This window comes from Periplaneta americana, chromosome 16, assembly GCF_040183065.1.
Source record: "Periplaneta americana isolate PAMFEO1 chromosome 16, P.americana_PAMFEO1_priV1, whole genome shotgun sequence".
NCBI classification, from domain to species: Eukaryota; Metazoa; Arthropoda; class Insecta; order Blattodea; family Blattidae; genus Periplaneta; species Periplaneta americana.
In genome coordinates, this window is record NC_091132.1 from 52,295,163 (window position 1) to 52,320,415 (window position 25,253).

The 25,253-nt window shown below is 34.7% G+C and overlaps 1 protein-coding gene across 8 annotated transcripts in view; it reads left to right on the forward strand.

Annotated features, from left to right (window-relative positions):
- The window catches only part of LOC138716256 (uncharacterized), a 395,104-nt gene that overhangs the window by 160,618 nt on the left and 209,233 nt on the right, over positions 1 to 25,253 (forward strand). Inside the window, exon 2 of one of the 8 annotated variants that reach the window (XM_069849126.1) lies at positions 9,118 to 9,487. The exons of 4 other annotated variants lie outside the window; for them this stretch is intronic. In XM_069849126.1, the coding sequence (XP_069705227.1) occupies positions 9,462 to 9,487 (26 nt within the window). In that variant the 5' untranslated portion in view covers positions 9,118 to 9,461. Of the gene's footprint in view, positions 1 to 8,618; positions 9,488 to 25,253 lie in introns of those variants that run through there. 3 more of the 8 variants (XM_069849127.1, XM_069849128.1, XM_069849125.1) reach the window with 3 other exon arrangements.

Consider the following 25,253-nt stretch of genomic DNA (forward strand, 5'->3'; position numbering starts at 1 on the left):
CAAGTATCTCATTTTGATTATTTAGGTTGTAACATAACTTATGATGTAGATAGAGATATTAACAACAAAATAAGCAAATTTCAGTGGATATGCGGAACAATAAATAGAACACTAAAAAATAAAACTAGAAAAGAAACAAAACTAAAGTTCTATAAAACTATGGCAGTACCTGTGTTGACATATGGAAGCGAATCATGGATAATTAAAGAACGAGATAAAAGTAAATTACAGGCTGCAGAGATGAGGTTTCTTCCCAGAGTAAAGGGATGTACAAGAAGGGATCTGATAAGAAATGAGGATATCCGTAAAGAATTAAATATATACAACATAAACGATAAAGTTGAAGATTATAAAGGAAAGTGGAAAGAACACCTGTCTCGAATGGATAATGAAAGAATTCCAGCACTGATACAACAATACCAACCTAAAGGCAAAAGAGATGTAGGACGTCCTAGGAAGAGGTGGAACTGAATAAAATGTGAAGACGGAACAGGCACTAAGCCTAAACCATGAAGTGAAGATGATGATGATGATCTCAGACCTCTCGTGACATTACTACAGATAACTTCATTTTAACCCTTGTTTTCTACGGTTTTAGTAAATGGCGCTTGGCCCACTATGGTTCTGAACCCTTCAATTAGAATAACCAGGTACAAAATGAGGAGTGGAGAATCAAAACGCGTTATGTCCACAAATCAAAACTTTTCAGGAGAGTCGAAGAACTAAAAGCGCCTAAACTTGTGATTTATTTAAAGATTTGAAAACAATAACATTTTTAGAATTATACACAAAATTTGGTGACACTAGTGCGCAAAATTAAAAAATTTTTTTTTTTATTCGAGCCATATATTTTCAATGAAAATCATGTACTTAATTCGAGTTGTTCCGAAATTACGGACTGAAATGGTTTTGTTAGAAACATGTATTCAAAACACTCATTTAAGTATAATTTCACATTCCTTTCCAAAGGTTCTTGTACAAAATAAATATATAGCTGTAGAGAGAGATGAGAGAGCACTAGAGAACCAAGCTACAGTTAATTTGAGTGGGCAATATTTGTGTAGTAGAGTGGACGAGGCAAATAATAATAGGTACGGTTGACTTTGTGTCTACAATAATCCCTCTTTTGATTTGATCCCTGTCTGAAAATGTGGCTTTTATTTACAATAGCGTTCTTTAAATTTAGATTTACAATTATTATTATTATTATTATTATTATTATTATTATTATTATTATTATTATTATTATTATTATTATTATTATTATTATTATTATTTTGAGCCTAAAACCAATCATTGATTATTGACTAGCGTGTTTACATGGTTGATTGTTTTTCGTATCTCGCAGTTGCAAATAGTTTATGTATCAATACTCAACCCATTGAAGTTGTCGTTTATCACAGTAGTGTGATATTGAATAGTTCAAAGTTACGACTATAAGATCTAACGGTCGTGGTTATAGTACAGCCCCGAAGTTTGTTTGCAGGAAATGAACACAAATCTAATCTGTCGAAGACATTCACCCCAATACATTTATCGGTGAAAGGGAAAGACTTACTACTGCAAGCTATTTTAAAGATACAATACATTTTCTTGTGGTGTGAAAGTCGGCAATAGAAACTGTGTTTTTAAATTGAAACATATACAATTCCAATAGATTATTTTTAACCTAAAAGTGCCTGCAGACAGACATCGGTCGATTGTCGGTTACAAACAATATCGCAGCAACACCGTAAACATAAAACTGTAAAATTAATTAAATAAAATCGCAACGAAATTTCGCCAATTCAAGTTACCAGCCAGGAGATTAAAAAAAATATGATGAACTTAATTTTTTGTGTTCTAATAAGAAATAAAAACGCGTTAATAATATATTAGATTACTAGAGATATAGGGGATATATAGGGTTATTCAAAAGTAACGAAAGATTTGATAGTCCTGTAACTTTATTAAGAATTAAACTCATGTAAAAATAATAATGCAATTGTTGTTCATAAAAAATGGGGTTTATTGTCACAAAGACTTCCCTTGACTATTGTTAAGTTCCTCTTTCATTATCGTGTGTTATGGATGACTTATGTTCATGCAACTGATTTAGATTTTGCTTTAATATTTTATGATATTAGTGATTAAGGCGTGATGAACCATGGTCTGTAAATTTCCTATCCGACATTTGCTTTTATGAATGACATAAATAATTTAACACCTCAATCAGATTGCCCGGTCACGGGGTTTGAACCAGGGACCTCCCGAATGCGAGTCTCAAACGTTACCATCTGAGCCACCTCGGTCGGTATGATGAAACTGTTCTTGAGTGAGTTAATGTTTTTATTCATACCAGAAAATGGTAGTTTTGCTTGTCTAAATGAGAATTAGCTTTATTCAATGTTACTAACAATGCAATAGAGACTGTTCCAGTACACTGAGAATATTCAGAACGCTAACTGGATTGAGGACTGGACTCTGCAATTTTTCGTCATTGTAGAAACTTGTAAAAAAATTGAAAGGACTGGCAGCAGATGAAAAACGTTGTAGTAGACCAAAGTCCATACATAGAAAATAGTGTGAATATTACTTTGGTTTTACAAAAAGTCCAGGGAATTAGACAAATTCATTATATAGAACATGCATCTTACGAATCAAGTAGCAAGGAAACAGCAGAACCATTCAACAGTGTGGCATATTGTCAGAAATTCTGTGGCCCCAAGGCAAAATGTGATGTCATTTGTTGCAGTTTTCCAGACGCGAGCATTTAAACTTTGATCGATCGCATACAATCATAGGAATCATGTTTCATAACAACGGATTATAGAAAAAAATAATAGATAAATGCATGTCATCTTTTGCCAAAAATATCACAACATATCGCTAAATCTTATTTTGGCAAAAAAAATTGGTATATAGCCTATAGCCTATCACCAATTGCCTTGGAACCACAGAATTAAGTTAGGCCTATACCTGAATAAATCCCATTCTTTTATGAATAAAACTGTATTATTACTTTTCCATAAACTTACTTCTTGACTAAGAGGACTTTAAAATCTTTTGTTACTTTTAGATAATCACATAATTTTAATATAATTTTCACTAATAAGGACATGATTTCCACGTCAGTAAGAGAATTGAACCCGGGATCTCATGATTTCTGCTCACGAATGCTGATCACTAGACCATAAAGCCGTGTGTTATGGAACCTGTTTGTTATGTTCATTTTTAAATAACATTGATAGATAACATCGCCTGTTGTTTATGCAACCAGCAGAGTCTTTGTGTATCTAAGGTTGCATTGTATTCTATGACTGTACAAGGAAAAGTACTGTATTCTACAATGCCATTTCGCATTCTATAGTAATCCACTGCAACTTCACAAAATACTAGTTTGACTCCTCTTGATTCTCTCAGTTATTCCGTGCCTAACAATATTATGTTTGTTGTATTTATATCCATTTAATTAACCATGCCCGATAATAACCTTCCGATTGTATGGACTAGCAGATGGAAACTATCTTCCTGACTTCCTTCCTGTTCGCAACTCCCGGTGATTGCTTTATAAGCTCCTGTGAATAAATTAATTAGGATGCGAACTGTGGAGGGTGGAAGGACTTCCTCCTCGCAACAAAAAAAATTCCTCTTACTAATAAATCTCAGCAAGGATGGCAATTCCTCCCACTGATTTCCTTAGGTAGAATTTCTGAATAGGAACGCTTTCAGTTATTATTATTATTATTATTATTATTATTATTATTATTATTATTATTATTATTATTATTATTCAGTCTTATCACATTTATTCACTTATTTTTGTAGGACTAATTTTCAATTCTTACACACGCGTTATACGCTTTTAGTTGAATTTCAAGTATGTTTATTTTTTAACATTTTTATTATTTATCTATTACTCAGAATATAACGATGAAATGTTATGTTCCTTACGTTTTAAGTTCTAATAATCTGGTATAATATTTATTTATTTAATCTGACAGGATTAAGGCCATAAGGCCTTCTCTTCCATCCTACCAGATAACACATATAAATGCAAAAAAGAAATACAGACGCTGATGAAAATAAAAATTAAATTAAGACCCTATAGAGGGTCAACAGGGTCAAAAGAACACTATAGAGCTCTCATCGTGCTAATACAAGAAAAAAAAAAGAAAGAAAAACAGAGATAGCAATGACGATAGTGATAACTGGTAACTGATAATGATAATGATAATAATAATAATAATAATAATAATAATAATTGTCAATTTTACAACAGCATAGATACAATGTCATGTGTTAAGCCAAAGTTGCGCAACCTGACAGGTGTTCAACAAACAATTCCATGAACTAGAATATGATTTTTCAATTTAAATTTGAATTTTGATATTGTCCGACAGTCTCTGACATGGTCAGGGAGAGAGTTCCAGAGGCGTGGAATAGATATGCTGAAAGATGATGAGTATAAGGATGTTCTGTGCAGAGGAATAGAGAGAAGGTACAGGTTCCGGGTTCGAGGTGGTGAAAGGTAAACAAAACGAGATGTTAGGTAAGAGGATGTGGAGGTGTGGATAATTTTAAATAGTAATAAGAGAGAGTTGAAGAATCTTCTTTCTTTAAGTGGACTCCAAGACAACAATTCTAGTGACTGTGTTACATGATCGAATTTTCTAATGTTACGAACGAAACGAACGCAGATATTGTGAACACGCTGTAGTCTATGGGCAAGATCAGTATTTAGATTCGTGAATAGAGAATCGCAATAATCGAAGAGGGGCATCACTAAAATTTGGATCAGGTTCTTTTTAAGGCTGAGAGATAAAACGTTCGTTAATTAAACACTTTCAGTAAAATGTTTTCAGTGCTGACTAGAGAAAGAGACAGCGTTACGAGAGTCATCCTTTTTTCTGGGGAAATAAATTGCACACCGAAAGTAATAATTATTAAGGTAATTAAGGTACGTGTCCAAAGGGCAAAGAGCGACATTTTAATTGTTGTTGCTTGTTTCTGTAAAAAGAAAAATCCTGTATGTTTCTCCGTGTTCGTTATCACTGAACAAAAACAAACAAAATATTAACACAAGTTGCATGTTTTCTTAAAGAGCGATAAGATTATAGGAGAATATAGAACAATGGTAGGTCTCGATATTCCCTTCGTATAACTTGTTACTAGGTGTAGACGGTTAGTTCTTTATTGTTCCACAATTTGTAGGCTGTATTATCGCTTTCGCAACATAATGTCTTTCAAGTGGACTAAAATATACAGTAGGCTATATAGTCGTATATCGAAAATTTATGTGACGATGCGGGTATAGACATGAGCGAAGGGAAGAGGGAAATAAAGAATGGATTTAAAATTCCGTACTGGTGCCACTACTATTTGAGACGTTCAGAGCAAAAATGGTGTAAGTCAAAATTGAGAAATGAGGTTTAAAGGAACAATTCTGTAAAATGCAGCGCAAAGTAGCAATTAATATGTCCTTCTTGCTATCCACTGACTACTAATAGTTTAAATTTAAAATGGAACCAACACATTAATTACCTTTGTAATAAACTACGTAAAATAGTATATTATTTTGTTTTATTGAGGAATTACTTGTCAGTAAGTTTATTACAGCGCAAAGTAGCAATTAATATGTCCTTCTTGCTATCCACTGACTACTAATAGTTTAAATTTAAAATGGAACCAACACATTAATTACCTTTGTAATAAATTACGTAAAATAGTATATTATTTTGTTTTATTGAGGAATTACTTGTCAATACGTTTATTACGTACAATATATTTAACTTTATTTCAATCGGTAATTATGTATGGAATTATAGGATGGGGTAGCTCATTTAAATCCAATTTTAATCCACTTTATTTATTACAGAAGAAAATAATTAAAATATGTCTTCATAAACCTATTGATTTTCCATCTCAAAATTTGTTTCTAGACTTTAATGTACTTAACGTAAGACAAATTTATTATATTGTATTAATAAAATTCATACATAAAAATCGAAATAATTTTGAATTGTATTCTCATAGTTATGAAACAAAAGGTATGAATTCTTTAAGATTGTTTGAACCAAAATGCAACACTATTACAGTATTTAATCATAGTAGTAATTTAGGCCCAAGAATACATAACAAATTTAAATTTAAATATCCTAATCTTGTCAATTCTAATATTTCTAGTATTAAATTTAAAAAGTTATGTATGGATTTTATAAAAATTGAAAAATTGTAAATTTAAATTTATATGCTATAATTGCACAGTAGACATAAGACAAATTGTATTGTATAAGTATTAATTTCAATTCAGGAATCCGCCCCTGAGCACGAGTTCTACTCTTTCAGGGGAGAGCTAAAGTTTTTCTGTATATATTATATTTTATGTTACAATTATTAGCAAAATAATAAATAAATAATTAAATAAATAAAAATAAATAAATAAATAAATTGAATATTAATTGCTACTTGGCGCTGCATTTCACAGAATGTTTACTTTAACCCTCATTACCCATTCTTGACTTACACCACTTCTGCTCTGAACGGCTCATTTTTACTACATACATAAACGAAGTTTTGAACATGTCAGTGGATCAATAGGTCATCTTTCCTAAAGGAAATAATGAGACGTAACACTCCTATATTGATTTTTCTCTTGAATACTTAGTCTCACCAAAAATTTGTACTATTTCTTCTTTTTATTAACAAGTTACTGTAGATACCATGAACTGCTGCAAAATGTTCTTCTTCATACCACACAAACTAAATTAGATAATTGAACAATGGAGTTGTACCGCGCCGTAGCGTCGTGGTCTTACGTATTATGCCTGAACTCGCGTTACGAAATGCGCGCTAGTTCGAACCCTAATGAGGGAAGAAATTTCCTCACGACATTTCGACCACTGTTTGTGACCAGTGTCCACCAGCCTCGCGATGAATTTGAGCGAAACACTGTTTCATGAATCAGCTGGGTGGAGGATCATTGTGCTGAACACACGATACCTCCGTTCTGGTTGGATGATCGTTCACCTTTACTGACAGATACATATGTGATGCTCGCAGTCGGCTGGTCGGCCTTGGCCCTTCATGGGCTGTTCGAGCCACGGATTTGATTGGAACAAGAGAGTTCATCCAATGGAAAGAGTTAATTACAGAAATGAATTGTTGCTTCAAAAACTAAATACAGTAACTAACACCAATTTTTCTCATCAGAAATAGTTAATAAATTTACTATGAATTGATTTAAAAGACTAGTATTTGCTTTCAGTAATATGTTGATCCTACCACAAAAAAATTACCTCGAAGACAGTTAATTTAGTGTGAACAGTTTTTATTTTTTTAACTATTTGGCATTAGTAACTTGTTTCCAAAACAGTAGGCAATAATATACATCAGTTAGTTCCCATTTGTACTTTGGTGTTTTGGTTATAGTTATATAGTTATAAATAAAATATTACCATATATAGCCAAAAAAAGTAAAACCATCTCTTCTACTTTCAACATTAAACCTCGAAACTAGTTCAGATTTAGCTTCAAACAAAATCAAAAGGTGTACGATTGTTACGATGGTAATTGTAAAACACGTCTCACGGCTATCCTTTAATGTTACATAACACAGAACTGCAGGCATTGTATTCTTCACCTAACATAATTAGGAACATTAAATCCCGACGTTTGAAATGGCAGAACATGTAGCACGTATGAGAATCCAAAAGTGTATATAGTGTGTTAGTTGGAAGACCTAAGGGAAAAAGACCTTTGGGGAGGCCGAGACATAGATGGAGGATAATATTAAAATGGATTTAAGGGATTTGGAATATTTTGATAGGGGCTGGATTAATCTTGCTCAGGATAGGGACCGATGGCGGGTTTACGTCAGAGCGGCAATGAACTTCGGTTTCTCTAAAAGCCATAAGCCGTAGCAGGTATTTATGAGATTAATTTTATCATTTGTGTTTTTTAATATTGGTGTCGGCGGAGATTGTTGGAGATTGATTTGTACTCTTGGCGGAGATTAATGGAAATTTTGGAAAATGCAATTATTTTCGAAATGGGGTATTAATTAAGTATGAATATTACTTTCAAACTAATTAACATTAAAGATTCATTGGATTCTGGTAAAGGTGCGGTATGGCCAATAGACAATATTTGTTGAATTGAGACTGTATTTAACACACATTCATTAAAAACGAAAAAAACTTGCAGCCCTCAAATTAATAATTTAAATTATTAGTGAAATCTTGAATTCTCCGTCTTTTGAGTTCACTAATGTAATCAGAACACCTGGAATACCGTGTAATGTAGCCTACTTGGATATATTACAAATTCAAGTGAAAAAAATCTGAAAAAAAAAACTCAGAATATGAAATTCGCTATAAAACGACGCAGTAGTAATAATTCGCTAATGTGTTCATATTTCGCTATTAGAACTCTATTCCATCGCGATTGTTTTATCCGCATGTTATTAATCAGAATCACTAAATTCGTAAAGATTATTAAAAATCTATTGTATATCTATCATGTCGTGATTTTTGCGATCTCCATAAATACCCGGTCTTGGCCATACGTAAGTAAGTACGTATCAATTTAATAATAAAGTTTTTACGCAGATATTTCGTAGGTTGAATTGTGTATACATTTTTTGACCTCTCAGTAAGTAGGTAAATGTTATTTCCAATTAATGAGTGATAACATATACTAACAAGTCCACACCTGTGGAGTAACGGTCATCGCGTCTGGCCGCGAAACCAAGTGGCCCGGGTTCGAATCCCGGTTGGAGCAAATTACCTGGTTGAAGTTTTTTCCGGGGTTTTCCCTCAACCCAATACGAGCAAATGCTGGGTAATTTTCGGTGCTGGACCCCGGACTCATTTCACCGGCATTATCACTTTCATTTCATTCAGACGCTAAATAACCTAGATGTTGATACAGCGTCGTAAAATAACCCAATAAAAAAATATACTAACAAGTAACGATAAACCACGTAATATAGCAAAAAATTCTGCTTGTTTACAAATAGTTGAAAGCACCGTTATGCATTGAAATGAAGGACTAACGGAACGAAGTTTATTTTGTATCTACCACTGACGACAAAATATAATTGCCTTTCCGCATATTAGTGTCACGCTCTGGGTCCAGGTCAGACGACCTCTGTGTCGGTGTGGGTGAAGCTGTGCAAGAGTTGGCTGATCTTTGTTGCAATATAGTCGAATCGACGTCGCTTTAAACTGCGTCGACGCCGTCCTTCCCCCACACGAAGACGTCATGACAACGTAGCCCCTGTAACACAGAGGGTGGTTAGTTCACATGGCGACGCCGGTGCCGAAGGCGTCAACTCCGTAGCGGGCTGTTGTGAAGATTCCTGTTCAGAAGGGATTCTGGTGCCGATGCTGTGAGCTGCGAGGGAGAAGGCGACCCCAGCCAGCTGTAGATCAATAACATTCCATCAGGAACATTCCAAAGCACGACTCCAGTACGCGACCATGTCTTCCACACAGACTCCCACAAGGTAAGACACACACGCGCGTGTTGCAACGTGTTTTCTTCGTGTTCTACCTGCCTACTACGTAGAAATGTTTCGTCTTAGTGTGCATATGGTTCCGGCGTTACTGAGACTGCGCGCAAACTCATACTTGGCAGAAAATCGAAATCGTGTGCGTGAGTTTGAACCTACAACAGCGCCAGTCAGTCTGCGCTGTCAATGGAAAACACTTCTTCGTTCCTGACCTACACCAAGACAGAACTAGTTGATGTGAAATTATTAATACGTAACCAATGACTAATCACTGATTACGTGCTGTAGTAACGCCTTCAGTGCTTAGAAGAGACAGTTCTCGACCTTCAAACTTCTCCATGCCTCCTAGATAATATTCAAATTTGTGAATAAACATTCACCTGCGAACGTAATTTCATTCCGTTCCTTATTTATATAGAATGATATTTTAATAGTTTCCATGACAAACACGATGGTTCAAACTTACGCTACATGAGAATAATGAGTTCGAATCTCGATTAGGGCATAGCTGTATAAAGGTATATACGCACATAAATATAGAACTAAAAATGTTAATTCTCTGCTTTTATGTGAACCTAAATGTAAAACCAATGCAGCTTTTTATCATAGCATAAGTCAAAGTCTTAGATTATTAAACAAATATTAACTTATTCTAATGTTATTTTAACCACTAATCCTATTCAAATTAATAAGAGAATAAAAAAATGTATTTAATTTATAGTTTGGGTTTGAAGATATATAACACTTTTTAATCTGTAATTTACTCACTCTCAATTTTATTTTTGTTTGTATTGGAATCCCCTCCTAAGCACGAGTCTTACTCATTCAGGAGTGGGCTAGTTTATATTATATTATATTAAGTTGTATTCATTTGAAATTTACTAGCAATAAAATAAATAAATAAATAAATAAATAAATAATGTATGGCGGTCGGGTAGCTCAGTTGGTAGAGCAGCTGGCTACGGACTAGAAGGTCCGGAGTTCGATCCCAGATGGTGATAGGATTTTTTCTCGTTGCCAAACTTTCAGAACGGCCCCGAGGTTCACTCAGCCTCCTATAAAATTGAGTACCGGGTCTTTCCCGAGGGTAAAAGGCGGTCAGAGCGTGGTGCCGACCACACCACCTCATTCTAGTGCCGAGGTCTTGGAAAGCATGGGGCTCTACCTCCATGCCCCCCCAAGTGCCTTCATGGCATGTTACGGGGATACCTTTACCTTTTACCTTTACCGTTGTTAATTTATAATCTATGATTAGGGACCGGATTTATAGTTCCGTGCCTATTTTGTTTCCTACATTCTAGACTTATTTTATTCAGATATCTCTTAAGTTTCATGTACACAGCGTCCCCCTTTTTAAATTCTATAGAACGTAAAACGCCTAAATGAATCATTTAAAACTATGTTCGAGCGTGAAAAGAATCTATATAGTATTTTGAGTATATTTACAATAATAAAAATAACGGTACTAAAAATGAAAAAATACCCAAAAAAACTATAAAAATGTCATTCAAAATGCAAAAAAAAAAAAGAAAAACAAAACAAAACAAAAACAAAACAAAAACAAAAAAAACTCTCTTACAGACAAACACTCTTACGGAAAGTTCGTCCCATATTGGTGTTAGAAGGGAAGGGATGGAGATCTTACCTAATTTTCTTAGAACTGAAGTTCGTTTGGAAAAGTTCAACCTAGCATAAAATAGGTGGTAGGTTCTTCAGATTAGGCGAGAGCTTACAAATTAGTTTTCGCGTTAATGCACCCCTGTTATGCGAAATCAAACTGATCAATCAGCAATTAGTCTCATTCACAGATATATATTTTAGTAGGTTATTTTACGACGCTTTATCAACATCTTCGGTTATTTAGCGTCGAATGAGATGAAGGTGATAATGCCGGTGAAATGATTCCGGGGTCCAGCACCGAAAGTTATCCAGAAATTTTAATTTGAGTGGGCAGAACTTGTGCAAGGTGGGGAAATCCAGCCTTGTGAGACTGTTATGGAAGTAGTTTATTGATGGTCACGGAAAATGCCTCTAATAATAGCCTAAATATCAGTATTGATTAGCATCCGAGTCACTTTCCTTTTGTGCACAAGGTAGACACGGAACAAAGTAAACATGATGGAGCTAAAAGTTCAATAAAGATTATTTAATTATTTTTATATAAAACGTTATCATATTACAGCATAAGATGTAACAATTTAGGCCTCGTTTTACAACTCAACGAGAATAGTAATGTGATATTACGATATGTATTTTGTACAACGTTTTATCCGCTTTCAAATTTTAGTGGCAATGAAATGTCACTCTTTCACTATTATTTCACGTTCACAATTTAAGTGGGGGAGACGGGTAAAATTTTGGTAATTTTTAGTAAAAGAAATCGAATTTTCTTTTTTTAATGAAAAATGAATAATTAATACCCTATATTATTTATATGTTGAAGACATTTCAGTTCTCTCCGGCGCATGGAAGTATGAAAAATACGCCATATTTAAATGACTGAATCCTTGGATAATTTGAATTGCATGCAAACTTTACAAGCTGTTTTCTCACACTTTATTTTCAGCGCATTCCGTCATGTACAAATTGTAAAGATTTTTTAAATAATTTGATGCCAGGAGCATGACATTTTTACTGCATGTTCTGTAAACTGTGATTTACGAAATACAATAACAGTTTTTGATAAACTAAATACTTTCAAAATTAAGAAAGTAAAACTATTTAGTGGGCACTAAAACATTTAAATCTTGAAGTTACGTATTTTTAAAAGAAATTCTCTTCATTTATAGATGTAAATTAAACATTCTGGATACTTATGGTCCGTCCCAGGTATCTGTAGGGTAGAAAGACGAAACAAGACTTCTGCGCAAGTGGTATGTGGGAGGACTAGGGCCAATGATCGCTCTGGGGGGAGGTGTTGGTTGAATGAAGCTATCAATCGCTTGCAGAGATTGGATCATTTCTATCTGAACTCTACTCTACCTTATACCACGAGCATCCTACGCCTTAGTGGCCTCGAGCTGATGTTGCCCGCAATACACTCCGGCACAGATAGACTCCGTCCCGATATGCGTGGAGTTACTCCACAGATTCCTGGGACGGACCATAGTTAATTTATAACCATAACTGAGATGTAAAAAAAAAAAAAAAAAAAGACGAGTCACGTATGACACTTAAATTTTGTAGAAGGCGATTAGATTTTGAAAATATGATTTTTTTATTTGAGTAACTCAAAAACCATTCATATGATCGTAAACTTATTTGCAAAATACTTAGCAAATGGGTAAAGTGTACAAAATATGAAGTCTCTTCCTTAAAAATTGAAGGAATCAGAAATTTTACCCATCAAGCTTATTATTCTAAACCGTGACATTGTATGAAATTGCAATATCTCTCTGGAGAGAGAGGCAACAGGATTTTTGTTTATAACGAGATTATTGAAGCAATGGAATTTAAATTAGTTATGGTAACTGGGTCACTATAGACACATAAGTAGAATACACATATATTTCATTTTCTGTCATAATTTTTGCATTGTAAAAATTAGTGTTATAGATGAAAGTGTAGCGTCTGACATCGATATTGCAGCAAATTGAATATGTACAACAAATAAATTACTTTTCATCTATTTCAACGTGTGCTTCATCTTATCGCACTAAGAGAATGTAGTAAAGTATCTTATTACGACATTTTATGAATGTCATAGATTTTGGTATTAGGTAAAAAAAAAAGCTGATAAAATGTTTAAAATGCCTACCTGAATCGAATGCGCTATGTCGTTACAATACAATGGCTTTTTTCCTCTTTGCACACGGTGAATAAATCTTTTTGCTCTTAGATTTCTTTTATTCCCATACAGAATGATTAATAGCTACTACTCGAGATACGTACGTTCCTGTACAAACATGTTTAATTTCAATGATTCAGTAATTATACGCTATATGTACTGAGCGGAAACCTGTTTATAACGGAAATAAATTATTCTCCCGTTATGTAAGATTCCGTTATAGACAGGTTTTAGTGTAATGATGATGCTACAGTGTCTTCTTGCTTCAAACCTTTCACACATAGGCTTACATCAATTCCAGATCTTTTCATAAGAAAACTAATAATTTTTGTCACACATTCTTTTATTTTACTACACTTTTACTGTAGTTTCTGATGTATTTCAGGCTCGTTATAATTTCTGCTTCGTATGTAGTTTAGAAAGGAAATGGAATTGAAATACAGCGTAATAACCTTCACAGTATCGAACGGACGGAAGACTCTGTAACGTGTTGATTTATTATTCCGGAAGGGATGGACTTTCACCCAGTGGCGGGCCCTAACGGGAGATTTTTTAATATGCTCTTCAAGAAAATTTGGTGTGGAACTTTCGAATAGGACCAATTTTGACCGAACAGCTATAGTGTCGGCGTCTCACTTTGGAGAACTGAGTTCAAATTTCAGAAAGTCTAGGTGAAATTTGTGGGAAAATCATTAGATACTGAAACTGTTTCAGTTTTTCTGCCATTATTTTACCAATTCTACCTATTCCATAATCAGCCATTACTCATTTTATAAGTTCTGTGAGAAACTACTTTCTCATGAGATCAACTCTAAGCAATTTTTAAGGTGAATATCCCGCTTGCCTATCGATTCCGAGTTGCGCTCGGGCGTGGGTTCGATTCTCGCTTGGGTTCATTACTATAAAAGAAATTATTTCCGCTGTAATGGAGTCTAGTACTGTTAAAACACAGGACGTGAAGTACAGTATGATTTCAATATAAACCTCAAAGACTGCGCTTTCCATTTCAACATACCGTATTAAGGTTACAAAGCCGAAACAATTTTGCCTGCATACCTCACTGAACAAGTACAATCAATACAAGGGTTGAGAATTCACTCAGATTCTCGTCTTTGAGAATTGGCATAAATCCGTGAAACAGTTTTGAACGTTGACAGGAAATGTTTCCCTGAAAAGAGGCAAGCAAATATGAGCGATGTCGTGCAATTGGTTTAACACGCAAGCTGACCTCCCACAACAGTTACGATATTCCGATGACTCCTGCAAACGCTGACCGGGGAAAGTATAGATTTTAAACTGACAAAGTTACGTCATTTTGATACTTTTTTTTACTTGATTATTTAACGACGCTGTATCAACTACGAGGTTATTTAGCGTCAATGAAATTGGTGATAGCGAGATGGTATTTGGTAAGATGAGGCCGAGGATTCGCCATACATTACCTGACATTTGTCTTATGGTTGGGGAAAACCTGGGAAAAAAACCCAACCAGGTTATCAACCCAAGCGGAAATCGAACTCGCGCTCGAGCGTAATTCCAGATTGGCAGGCAAGCGCCTTAGCCGACTGAGCTACGCCGGTGGCTATAAATTTCAATACTTACGCAGTCCGAAGGAAGCGCTGGTAGAGTTAGTATTTGCAAATCTATCAACAGTTATTAATATTCTAACAGACAAAATATTACTCAGACATAGTCTATTTTGTTTCACCGAAAACCAGACATTATATTTTGTGTGAGTGTATGGTCGACAAATGATTTTTCATTTCGCTCTATCCAAAGCAGAATACTCAATATGTACATTTAACGTCATCCGTAATTTATTTTTAATTCATTTAACTGAGAAAGTTGATCAAATCACAATGGAAAAAAGAATTACTGTACAGAGTTGGCACAAAGTTCCGTTACCCCCTATAAATCCCTCAAATATACACACTATTTATGTAATTCCGGTCATAATGCTGACATACATCCACTTTAAACTAACTGTGTGTCCTAAGTGTCCAAAAGGTCAGTATGTCCCCCATCATTCTCCTTACACAAAATAATGGCTGCCAGGTTCGGTGTGACATTCACCTCACATTGCAGGTGTAGGCTAATCCGTTGGAAAGCGCGTCGCACGACGTCCTTCAATTCATCAATGGCGTCGTACCGTTCCTGTGCAACAATGCTCTTGATGAAGCCCCACAGCGCATTGTCACAGGTTGTGAGGTCAGGGCTAAGAGGTGGCCAGTCGAGAAGATGGGTCACCCAAGCCCAATCCAGCGTTGTGAAAACCTGTGACAATGTGCTGTGGGGTTTTATCAAGAACACTACACCAACAATGCTGAGGCGAATGTCACACCGAACCTGGCGACGATTTATTTTGTGTGAGGAGAATGATGGGGGACATACTGACAATTTGGACACTTTGCACACAGTTAGTGTAAAGTGGATGCATGTCTGAATTATGACCGGAATTATATAGATAGTGTTTAGGGTATATCTGGGGTATTTATAGGGGACTCTGTACATAAAAAGATAAAGAGATATTGTGTATAATCTTACAAATCACCTTACATAGGTACTCCACGAGTTTTAGCCCGTTGCCCTACTTCCAGTTTCAAGAGAATTCATTCTTTCATCTTGTTAGATCGCATTCGACATCTCTATTTTCCTGGGCTTTGAAGTATATAATTGTTCTTGGAATGTGCGCAGTATGTTTCTGTGTTTCTTTACCCTCTGTCTACCACATTGAATGCATCAAGTTTCACTCGCATGTCTGCATTTATTTTTACAAAACACTCCGGAAGTTCGGAGGCAGAAAGGGTGCAGCTAAACAACTGCGCAGTCCTCGTGACGGGGTCAGAGGAAACACTTATTATCGACAATCCTCAAAAGAATTTCCGGAAGATTAACACTGTGACATTTCGAGAAATGACTCCATGAACACAATTGTGATACTCTACGCCCACCCAACGGAATGCCGCAACAGAATCAAGTTTTAAAATGCCACATTCCACACATGTAGATCTTTTGTCTTCTACTCTACACTGCGATTAACAAATTGAAAGTATTTAAAGTCTCACAACTTTTGCAGTTACGCTGTAGCAAGGTTGCCAGATAAAGGAAACGCAACCGTCGCACAGTGGTTCCAAACTAAAATCTGACTGGTCAAAAGGTATAAAATTTGAGCTTCAAAACAATATAAATACTGCAGTTCTATAATCCTAAATAGCCGTGTACCTACGATTCGTATTCAGTTTCCCATAAAAATTATTGTGGTCTGCGCAGGAGCAGGTAGAAGTCAAGTGTTCAGCACAGACATTCTATTCTCGTTAGCATCGCCCGGCAAGTTACCTTCGGAACATCGATGTGTGAAGATATAATATATTGTCAATCCTCTTCGAGTTTCGATGAATAAAACTACAGGTTTTTCCCTACACTTTTAGTCCATTTTCGAACTTTAACATTGTGTTATTTAGTTATAATACTCATTAATACACAGAGAAGTGTTCCATGAAAATTTTTAAAATTGTATTTGCTGTAGCAGGCCCGCAAAAGCAAAGGCCATAAAAGGCCATTGTCAGAGCAGGTTCAGCATTTACGTTAGTCATTTAAGTATGTAATTATAAAGGTTTTATAACCAACTTCAACCACCTTCTCCTTTTATTTATATTTTAGTGATGGTGGACGGAATTCCAAGAAGAGAACTAGTTGACATTTCGTGAAAAGGAAATAATATTTTAAGAAGATTAGCCTGTGTGTGTGTGCGTATGTATTAATTAAAATGGTTTAGGAGATTCTGAGGGACATAATCGTAAATTAGTGCAGAAATAAGTGCTGAATTCTGAATTAAACTTAAAGAGCAATGGACTAATTGCCTCTACGTATTAAAAAATTTTCTTAAGGAAATACAAGGATTGGTTAAGTGTTAAAATGACTTTTTTTTTTAAATAGACTGTGTCTAGCAACGAAAAAACAAAAATCGTCCATAAAAGCCGTTTCATGAATGGGCTGAGAAAAGTCAGAAGAGGAAGCTGAAGTCTTTGCTGGAAACACACTCGGTTGATGAGATTGCTCTTGTCGCACAGAAATGGATTTGAGATCAACATACAGGCCTGATGCAGCAGAAATGGTAAAGCAAGTGTTAAGTTTTTACTCAGAAAGGGCCACGAAAATGAATGAAAGAAAAGAAAACAAGATCGCTTACGTAAAGAAATGGGACTTCTTGTCGACATTTCCAAACCAGAATTTGGTACGACTAGTGGCGGGATTAGCGCGCAGAGGTTCTTTGAAGATCCAGGTTTGGCATCAGAAACTACTGGCGTAGATGAGGCTTGATTCGGTGATTTGGAACCATCTTTAAAACCAGCGGTCGTCATTTCGTAACTCGCGAATTAGCCCCTTAATATACAAGCAGGGCGGAGGGGTAAGGCATGATTTCCATCCCCTTAGCCAACACTTGTTCATTCAACGTTAAGCAATCTGGATATCCTTCTCTCCTACATTTCCCTTCGCTGTGTATTGTGGGCTGCATTTTATATGACGTAATCTTTGCCGACCACTGCTTAAAACAATCGCCAGTGGGTACAGTATTAATATTGGAGAGTTTGAAAAAATACTGCTTGGGCACTATAGAATTATACATCCAGAAATGTAAGTGGTATTACATGCCGCAAAGTGTGCATAAAATACTTACCCATGGTGCGCAGTTGATAAAGGAAGCCGTACTTCTGTTGGGATGATGTCCGAGGAACCCCAAGAAGTCCGAAATAAAGATTACAAGAATTTCAGGGAATAAGCTTCTCAAGCGCGCAAATTTTGTAGAGCCGATACGACGATCGATTTGATGGAATTTCCTCTGGCCCGATGGTAAGCAGTCTTCGTATCTAACGCTAAAAGAGTAGAAAAAGTGTATCTTCTGATGTAGACCTACTGAGACTGCTCCAGGATCACGATGGTGATGATGATGTTTGAAAATTAATAGAGTTACAACTGTCTCAAATATCTATAAATATTTCAAATGTGGCGGTTTTGTTAAAATTGTATTAATATGTAGGCTATTTTATTTAAAAAAGTTAAATGATATATGACTCAATATGTACGACTTTTGTGTGTTTTTAACGTCTTTCACACATTAAAATCAAATAGAAAGTATATAATGCATTTGTTCCAATCCCTGCGAAAATCAGTTTTGTAAAATTATTATAATTCTTTAAAATTCAACCCCTGTAAAAGGGTGGTTTATTTTATCCAATCGTAATCAGAGTTTACACGCAAATGCAAAATGCCATTTGTAACCTCTATACAAAATTTTATGAAAATCTGTTAGAAACGAGGAGAGTTATTAATTTTGTCCTGCTACATTTGTATTTGGAACCACTGTGCGTCGTACAGACTTATGAAAAATGTCGTATTTCTGCATAAAATTGTCGTACAGTCATCATTTTACTGTTTTTATAGATATTGCGCACAAATATATTTCACATAACATCCAAAAAAGTGGTTCACAGCCTTATAAATACATATATTTATAATACAGTAGCTATATATAAAATTCTATCACAAAATTTTGGTTCTAATATTGCTAACTATTGTTCACATCCACAATGACTTTCAACATTCAAACAAATCAGCATCCATTTCTTCATACAGTCAAGAATATGACTTCTTATAGTATTGATATCCACAATGACATTTAGCATTACTCTTAAAATTTCCATTCTTCATCGACACTGTCATCCCCATAAAGCATGCACGATGACGCTTGGTCGGAAAAACATTATTATACTGGAAGTCAGTAGAAACTTTATCTTTGACTACGTCAGATATTTAATATCAATCAGCTGCTGATGATTACATCAAATTAATCCACCTGCAGTCAACTCAAACCCGTCACCGCTAAAATATCGGCGCGTTTAGACTTCTTAATCCTACTGTGGTACTATTTCATGGATAAAACACTTCCATTGTTGAACATACAATGAAGTTTGCAGATCTCTGAACTCGTATTACTTTGATATAACCGCACCCTACATGAAACCTGGAGCTCAAGATGATGAACGACGACTTACATGGCAAGTGTAGTCATCATATTGATTTTAAAAGCATCTTCTATCCCTTTACAACATGCTTTCATATTAGTCAAAGAAATACTGAATGAAGAAAAGTTGTCTATAAAAGGGACGAATTAAACGTTAATTTTATTTTAATGTAGACCAACATTATATGTTACAAAATAATTTTGTTCCTATAGTACGTATGGCAACCCTACGCTGTAGCAAAATTCGTAGTTTCCCTGACAACAGTGATGTTATGTTATTGTTTGTTCATTAGAGTGCAATTTTTAAACTATACAACAGCTTGCAAAGCAGACTAAAAAGAAGTGCAAACCTTGCATTCTTCAGAACATGTGGCATACTTTTCCGAAACAGAATACACTTGAATGGTATACTTAAGGAACACTAGGTCTGAGGTTTTGGCCAAAATGGCAGAAATAAAGATAAAGATTTTTGTTCTTTTTGTGTAAGTAGTTACCTTATATATTTATTTAACATCCGTCTTATATTTACCCTCAACTTAACAAAAAAAAATATCAACATCAACATAAATGCCCAACTTGGAGTCAGGCCACAAAGGGAAAAACACTGGAGGTGGGGAGTTCGATCCGGTGCTGTGGATTGAACTTCGGCGTAGCTCAATGGTGAGAGCGCTTGGTACGTAGAGCCAAGGACCCGGGTTTGATCTCCGGCGTCGGAGCGAATTTTTCTCCTCTGATAGTAATTGTTACCATAACAGATATATTCTGTTGGACCAAAAAAAAAATAATCTTTAGTAAATTCTTCTAGGAAAAATATATGCAAATTCTGGAACTTCCTACTTACAATAGTACATGTTATGTTCTTGCAGTTATCTCTCATAATTTTAATTAATTGCCTGCAAAATTATCTTCAAACTTTGATTAATTTTAGTTCTTCGATCAATCTGACGCAAGCCGGTGCTCCCACCATCTATCATAATTATTACTGCAAATTTGGTCTCGTAACTTGATGTAGTGTATAGATAAGGCATTATTCAATTAGAGAGTTCCTCCCTCTCAGGTCCTGTTAATTTCAAAGTGTTGAGCTGAAGGGAAGGGATCCTACCGTAAAGGGAGCCAAATCTAGTTAGCTAACAAAATACCTATTCGTTTTCTTTGAAGGCACACCTAGCGTCTCTTATGCAGATGAGTATTTCGAAGCGAGAGGCGTCATGTGTTTGAGCAAGATGCTCCCTTAACAATAGGATAGGGATTTATTAAATGTGTTTGTGAATTTCCACATATTGACAATACCATTAAAATACGATCTAATACAGAAATTTCCAATTTTCTCTCAACTACATTTACGATATCACTGACGCTACATTCGAACATAGTTTAGTCTCTACATTACATTTCGTATCATTATCATTTGACTTCGCATTTTAGGTAAAAACCTATTTTAATCCTTAAAAGATAAGTTCATAAAAACTTGCAAGTACACGTTTCATATAAAATTATGACTAAAATTGGTATTTTAGTAGCACCTAAAAATGCCTATTTTGACGACAAAACCTATTTTGATCTGTTAAGTATGTTTTATCTCTAATAGGTCAAAACATCCATTCTTATTTCGAAAATTTGTATTTTAAATTCGAAACGTGTTCCTGGTTCTGTTGGAAATAAAGTACGGGATAAACTGAAGCAAGCTCTGCAGAGAAATGTTAGGCTGAACGACCTAGCAGGGAAGAACACGGATTTACAATATAACATTCCTGTGCAACTAGTGTCAAAATTGAAATACGCTCCTGCTACTTCAGTGGATGTGGAGCGTTCATTTTCAGCATACAATTTTGTGTTGAGTGACAGACGGAATTACTTTTCAGTTTAAAATTTAGAAAAAGAAATTGTGAAGCTAATTATGAACATTAACGGACAAGACGTGGTAAAAATTGATTATATTTGACTTGTTTGTGTACTGAATTTATTTTGAAACTTTTTCTTTACCTTTAATTGTTTAGTTTGTGTGTAACTAGTAAGATATTTGTTATTGCTGTACTTTTATTAGTAGTAGTGGTGGTGGTGGTGGTAATGGTGTATAAGCATTTAAAATTATTAAATTCTAGAAGTGAATTCCTGATGATATGAAACATGTTTTTAAAGAAAACATAATTTTTGTTAGAGCCTATTTTCAGTTCTTTAGAGACTATTTCCTACATTTTAAGCCTATTTTAGGCACATAAAATTACATTTTAACGACCTAAAAATCCGTACCCTTATCATCATCATCATCAATATCATCACCTCATCTCAAAATATGAAACATTACGTTTCGTTAAATATTCACTCTTCTAGGGAATATACTAGCCAACAGTGTTATCTAGCAGTGTAAAGTCTAGTGTACGTGATCACGATCAGAACTTCTAAAATAAAAAACAAAACAAAATATTACAGGGAGCACATAGAATGTCAATTATTGGATAAATACGTCTCTGTTTTATTGTGTTGTATTTTATTGCTATTTTTGCCATTACGATATGCTTTGCTTATTCACTCATAAGAATATTATGAAATACTCAATAGATGGCAGGTAACGTATGCTTTAACATGTGCAGAATCCAGCGGAGACTTTTCGAACTTCATGCTACGCTAAAAATGTTAGATTTTCTCACTTGTACCTCGAATTAAGATGCATTCACGTCAAAAAGACTTGATAGTTGAAATGGGAGAGGGTTAAATTTAAATTTTATGCCAAGAATGACAATAATAACTGCAGTATTAACGATTATATATTGTTATTAATATACTTCATAAAAAGAATGATAGCTAAAACAAAATACCTATGTACTGACGGGAAAGCGGAATGTTTAAACGCAGTATCGGTAACTTAATTTGCATATTATGTAGATATTACAATGACTGAAAATGTAACATAAAATACTCAAGCCGAAGAAAAAATATAAATGTAAATTCTTAAGTGATTTAAATGCCACTTTCATGCAGTAAAATAACAACTACAAATAGAAAGTAAACTATATATTATAATCGTTTGTATACTTACCCACGGATGAGACGTTTCTCAAATATCATCTGTCCTGAAAAAGAAAACAGATTGCTGCTGTAGAGATAAATGTTTTAGAAGAACACCTGAAATCTCCAGAAATATTATAATCAAGTATTAAGTGTCAAAAATAGAATTTGATTTTTAGACAGAAGACAATGTAATCAGGATGAAAGGCAACCTTCATATTCCATTAATGCACAGATCACATCATTGCTAGCAAATTGTGTCAAATAATATTTTTCACATGAGATTTCTAAATTGTTTGAAAAAATTAAATATGTAATAACGCTGTAGAACATAAATAGCAGTATGTACTCCTTCACTTCACTGACTTGCAGAGGTGTAGTGTAATTTTATTTGAGGTTCCATGGATGCAGTGTTGTCGGTTTTCCTCAGACGCGTTACTACAGTTTACGAGTGAAATTTTTTTATTAATTTTTAACTGTCAATCTATTCAGACCTTATAGTATTATGTAGGGTTACGAGTATGTAACCAATTTGTTCTATGTAGGCTTATTATGTGTGATGTCATAAAAGTGATGTTATCTATTTTACGCTGTTCATACGATCAAGGAGGAGGGCCTTAATGGCCTATGAAAGGGATGAAAACGCACTTGAAACGACTCGTGGGTCCATAATAGAAGAGGCTCGGCCACCCACATGCGTACCCTTCGTGAAAAGAACGCATAAAAATCTATCAAGATCCCGCCCGACCTCTTGAATTATACACGACCCGCCATCACAATTGCTCTTAATATGGCGTAGCGAGGCTGTTCAGTAGCGTAGCGCTGTTATATTTTTAGCCTGCGATGTGGCATAAAAGGGTGTAAGACATACAATGAGTCTTTCCATCTGGGTGCCTCGTAACAACGAACAGGCCTCGAAATAGCATGAAAGCTTCGTATTTGAAAGGTTTCTTATTTGATTCTAAAACGCTTATATGTTGAACATTAACTTTTATTTTCTATTTTCGTTTAACCTTTCCCCTATCGTAGGAATTAAGGGGTTAAGTACAGCTTACAGCAGTAAAATTTTTGGAAATATTCAACATTTTTTTCCTCCATTACTTTATCTTGTACAATAATGAAAATTGGTGCAGTAGAACCCCGATTATCCGTCACCCTGTTAACCGATTTGTGGATTATCCGTCTGTCTTTCTCTCGCTATTTTTTCTGCAGAAATATATAAAGAACTGTACCTTGTATTCGCACGTTATTTTTTCTAGATAGTGTTATTACAAGCCTTTTCCCTTAAACAGTATGGTCTACTGTTCGAATTGTGGTACTGTATAACTACTGTATAAAATGTCTTCTACGGGTGTCAAAAGAAATCTTGTTGTGCTAAGTATCGGGGGGAAAAAGTGTAAATAATTCAGTGGTTTTGGGAAAGAGAAACTGTGGTTCATCTCGCAACAGAATACGAGTTTGGAATGTGTGAAATACGTAAATCTACAACACGATACCTTCACTTTTCACAGGCAGCCATTACAAGGAGTTTTCTTGCCCTTCAAAACCCGTCGTTGACAATGAGACTTAAATTAGTGAACTTGTAACCCACTATCTAGCGTATTAAATACAAGACTATAGAGGAATTTACCAAAGTGTATTATTCACTAAATTTACGAAAATATTTCATGGTACGCATTATCCGATTTTTGGATTAACCGTTAAGCCCACCTCCTTCATTACTTTGGATAATAGAGGTTTTACTGTATATGTAAAACATTGTCCTGCTATGTGAAAAAAATATTTTTACGATTTAAGAAAAATTATATATATATATATATATATATATATTTTTTTTTTTTTTTCAAAATTCAAAACGGTGGCAGTTCACTGTGTAGTGATGAAGCTTTTCCCTCATAACTCATAAACTTGTTAACTTTTTCATGTTCTCTCTCTTTTATTTTATTGCTGAAACTCATGTTTACATTATCGTGCTCTTTCAACTAAATTCATTAATAAATATATTTTTTTTTAATTTTGTGTTAGAAGGAAATACTGATATTTGACCATTTTTTTGAATGAATTTATATTTTATCAGACAATCTATCAAAGGTAGAGAAGTGATTTTGCATCATATTGTAGATATGACATGCATAAAAACATACAAAAAGTTCATCACAGAATGTTGGATAGTTTTTGAGTTATGAGGGAAATGCTTCATCACTGCACAGGAAATTTTGAATTTTGAAAACAATTAATATATTTTTTTTAAAAATCCTAAAGATACTTTTATGCTCGACCATGCCGAAATGTAGTAATTATACACCTGGTAGTAGCCCTTTAATGCACCTCATTAAAGCACACCTATTCATTATAGTTCAGTTGTTCAGCCAATGAGAAATCACCATTGTACCATTATAAAACCGCAAGTATCGATTATTCTCGGATATGCAATCGAAAGACAATTAGCGAAACGTCACGGAGGCTGGAAATCCAATACTATCGCAGAAGGGTATTTTCTGTTACTATAATAATTAGCGTTAATTGTAAATAATATTCAAATAAATTCAATTTGTCATCTCGTTTTTCAATTCTAAATCAATTTCCAGGTTATATCAAAATTAATGTTCATATTATTCTCTAGATTATATCAAGGTCAATGACATTCGTCCCTCGGAAAAAATCAATACTTTCGCGTCTGCGCACATCTCACAATTTAGAAGGTCAGTTCCGCTCTTCACTTAGATAACCATAACATGAATATTTATGAATAATTTCAAGTTAGAAATACGGTCGAGCATAAAAAGTCGTACGAAACTTGCCTATAATGGTAGTAATTAAGACGCTCGTATGAAAATTATGAAACTCGCTTGCGCTCGTTTCATAAACAAACATACTCGTTGCATAATGTACTATTATAATACAGCAAAAGGACAGTGTTTTACACATACAAATTTTCGTTATTG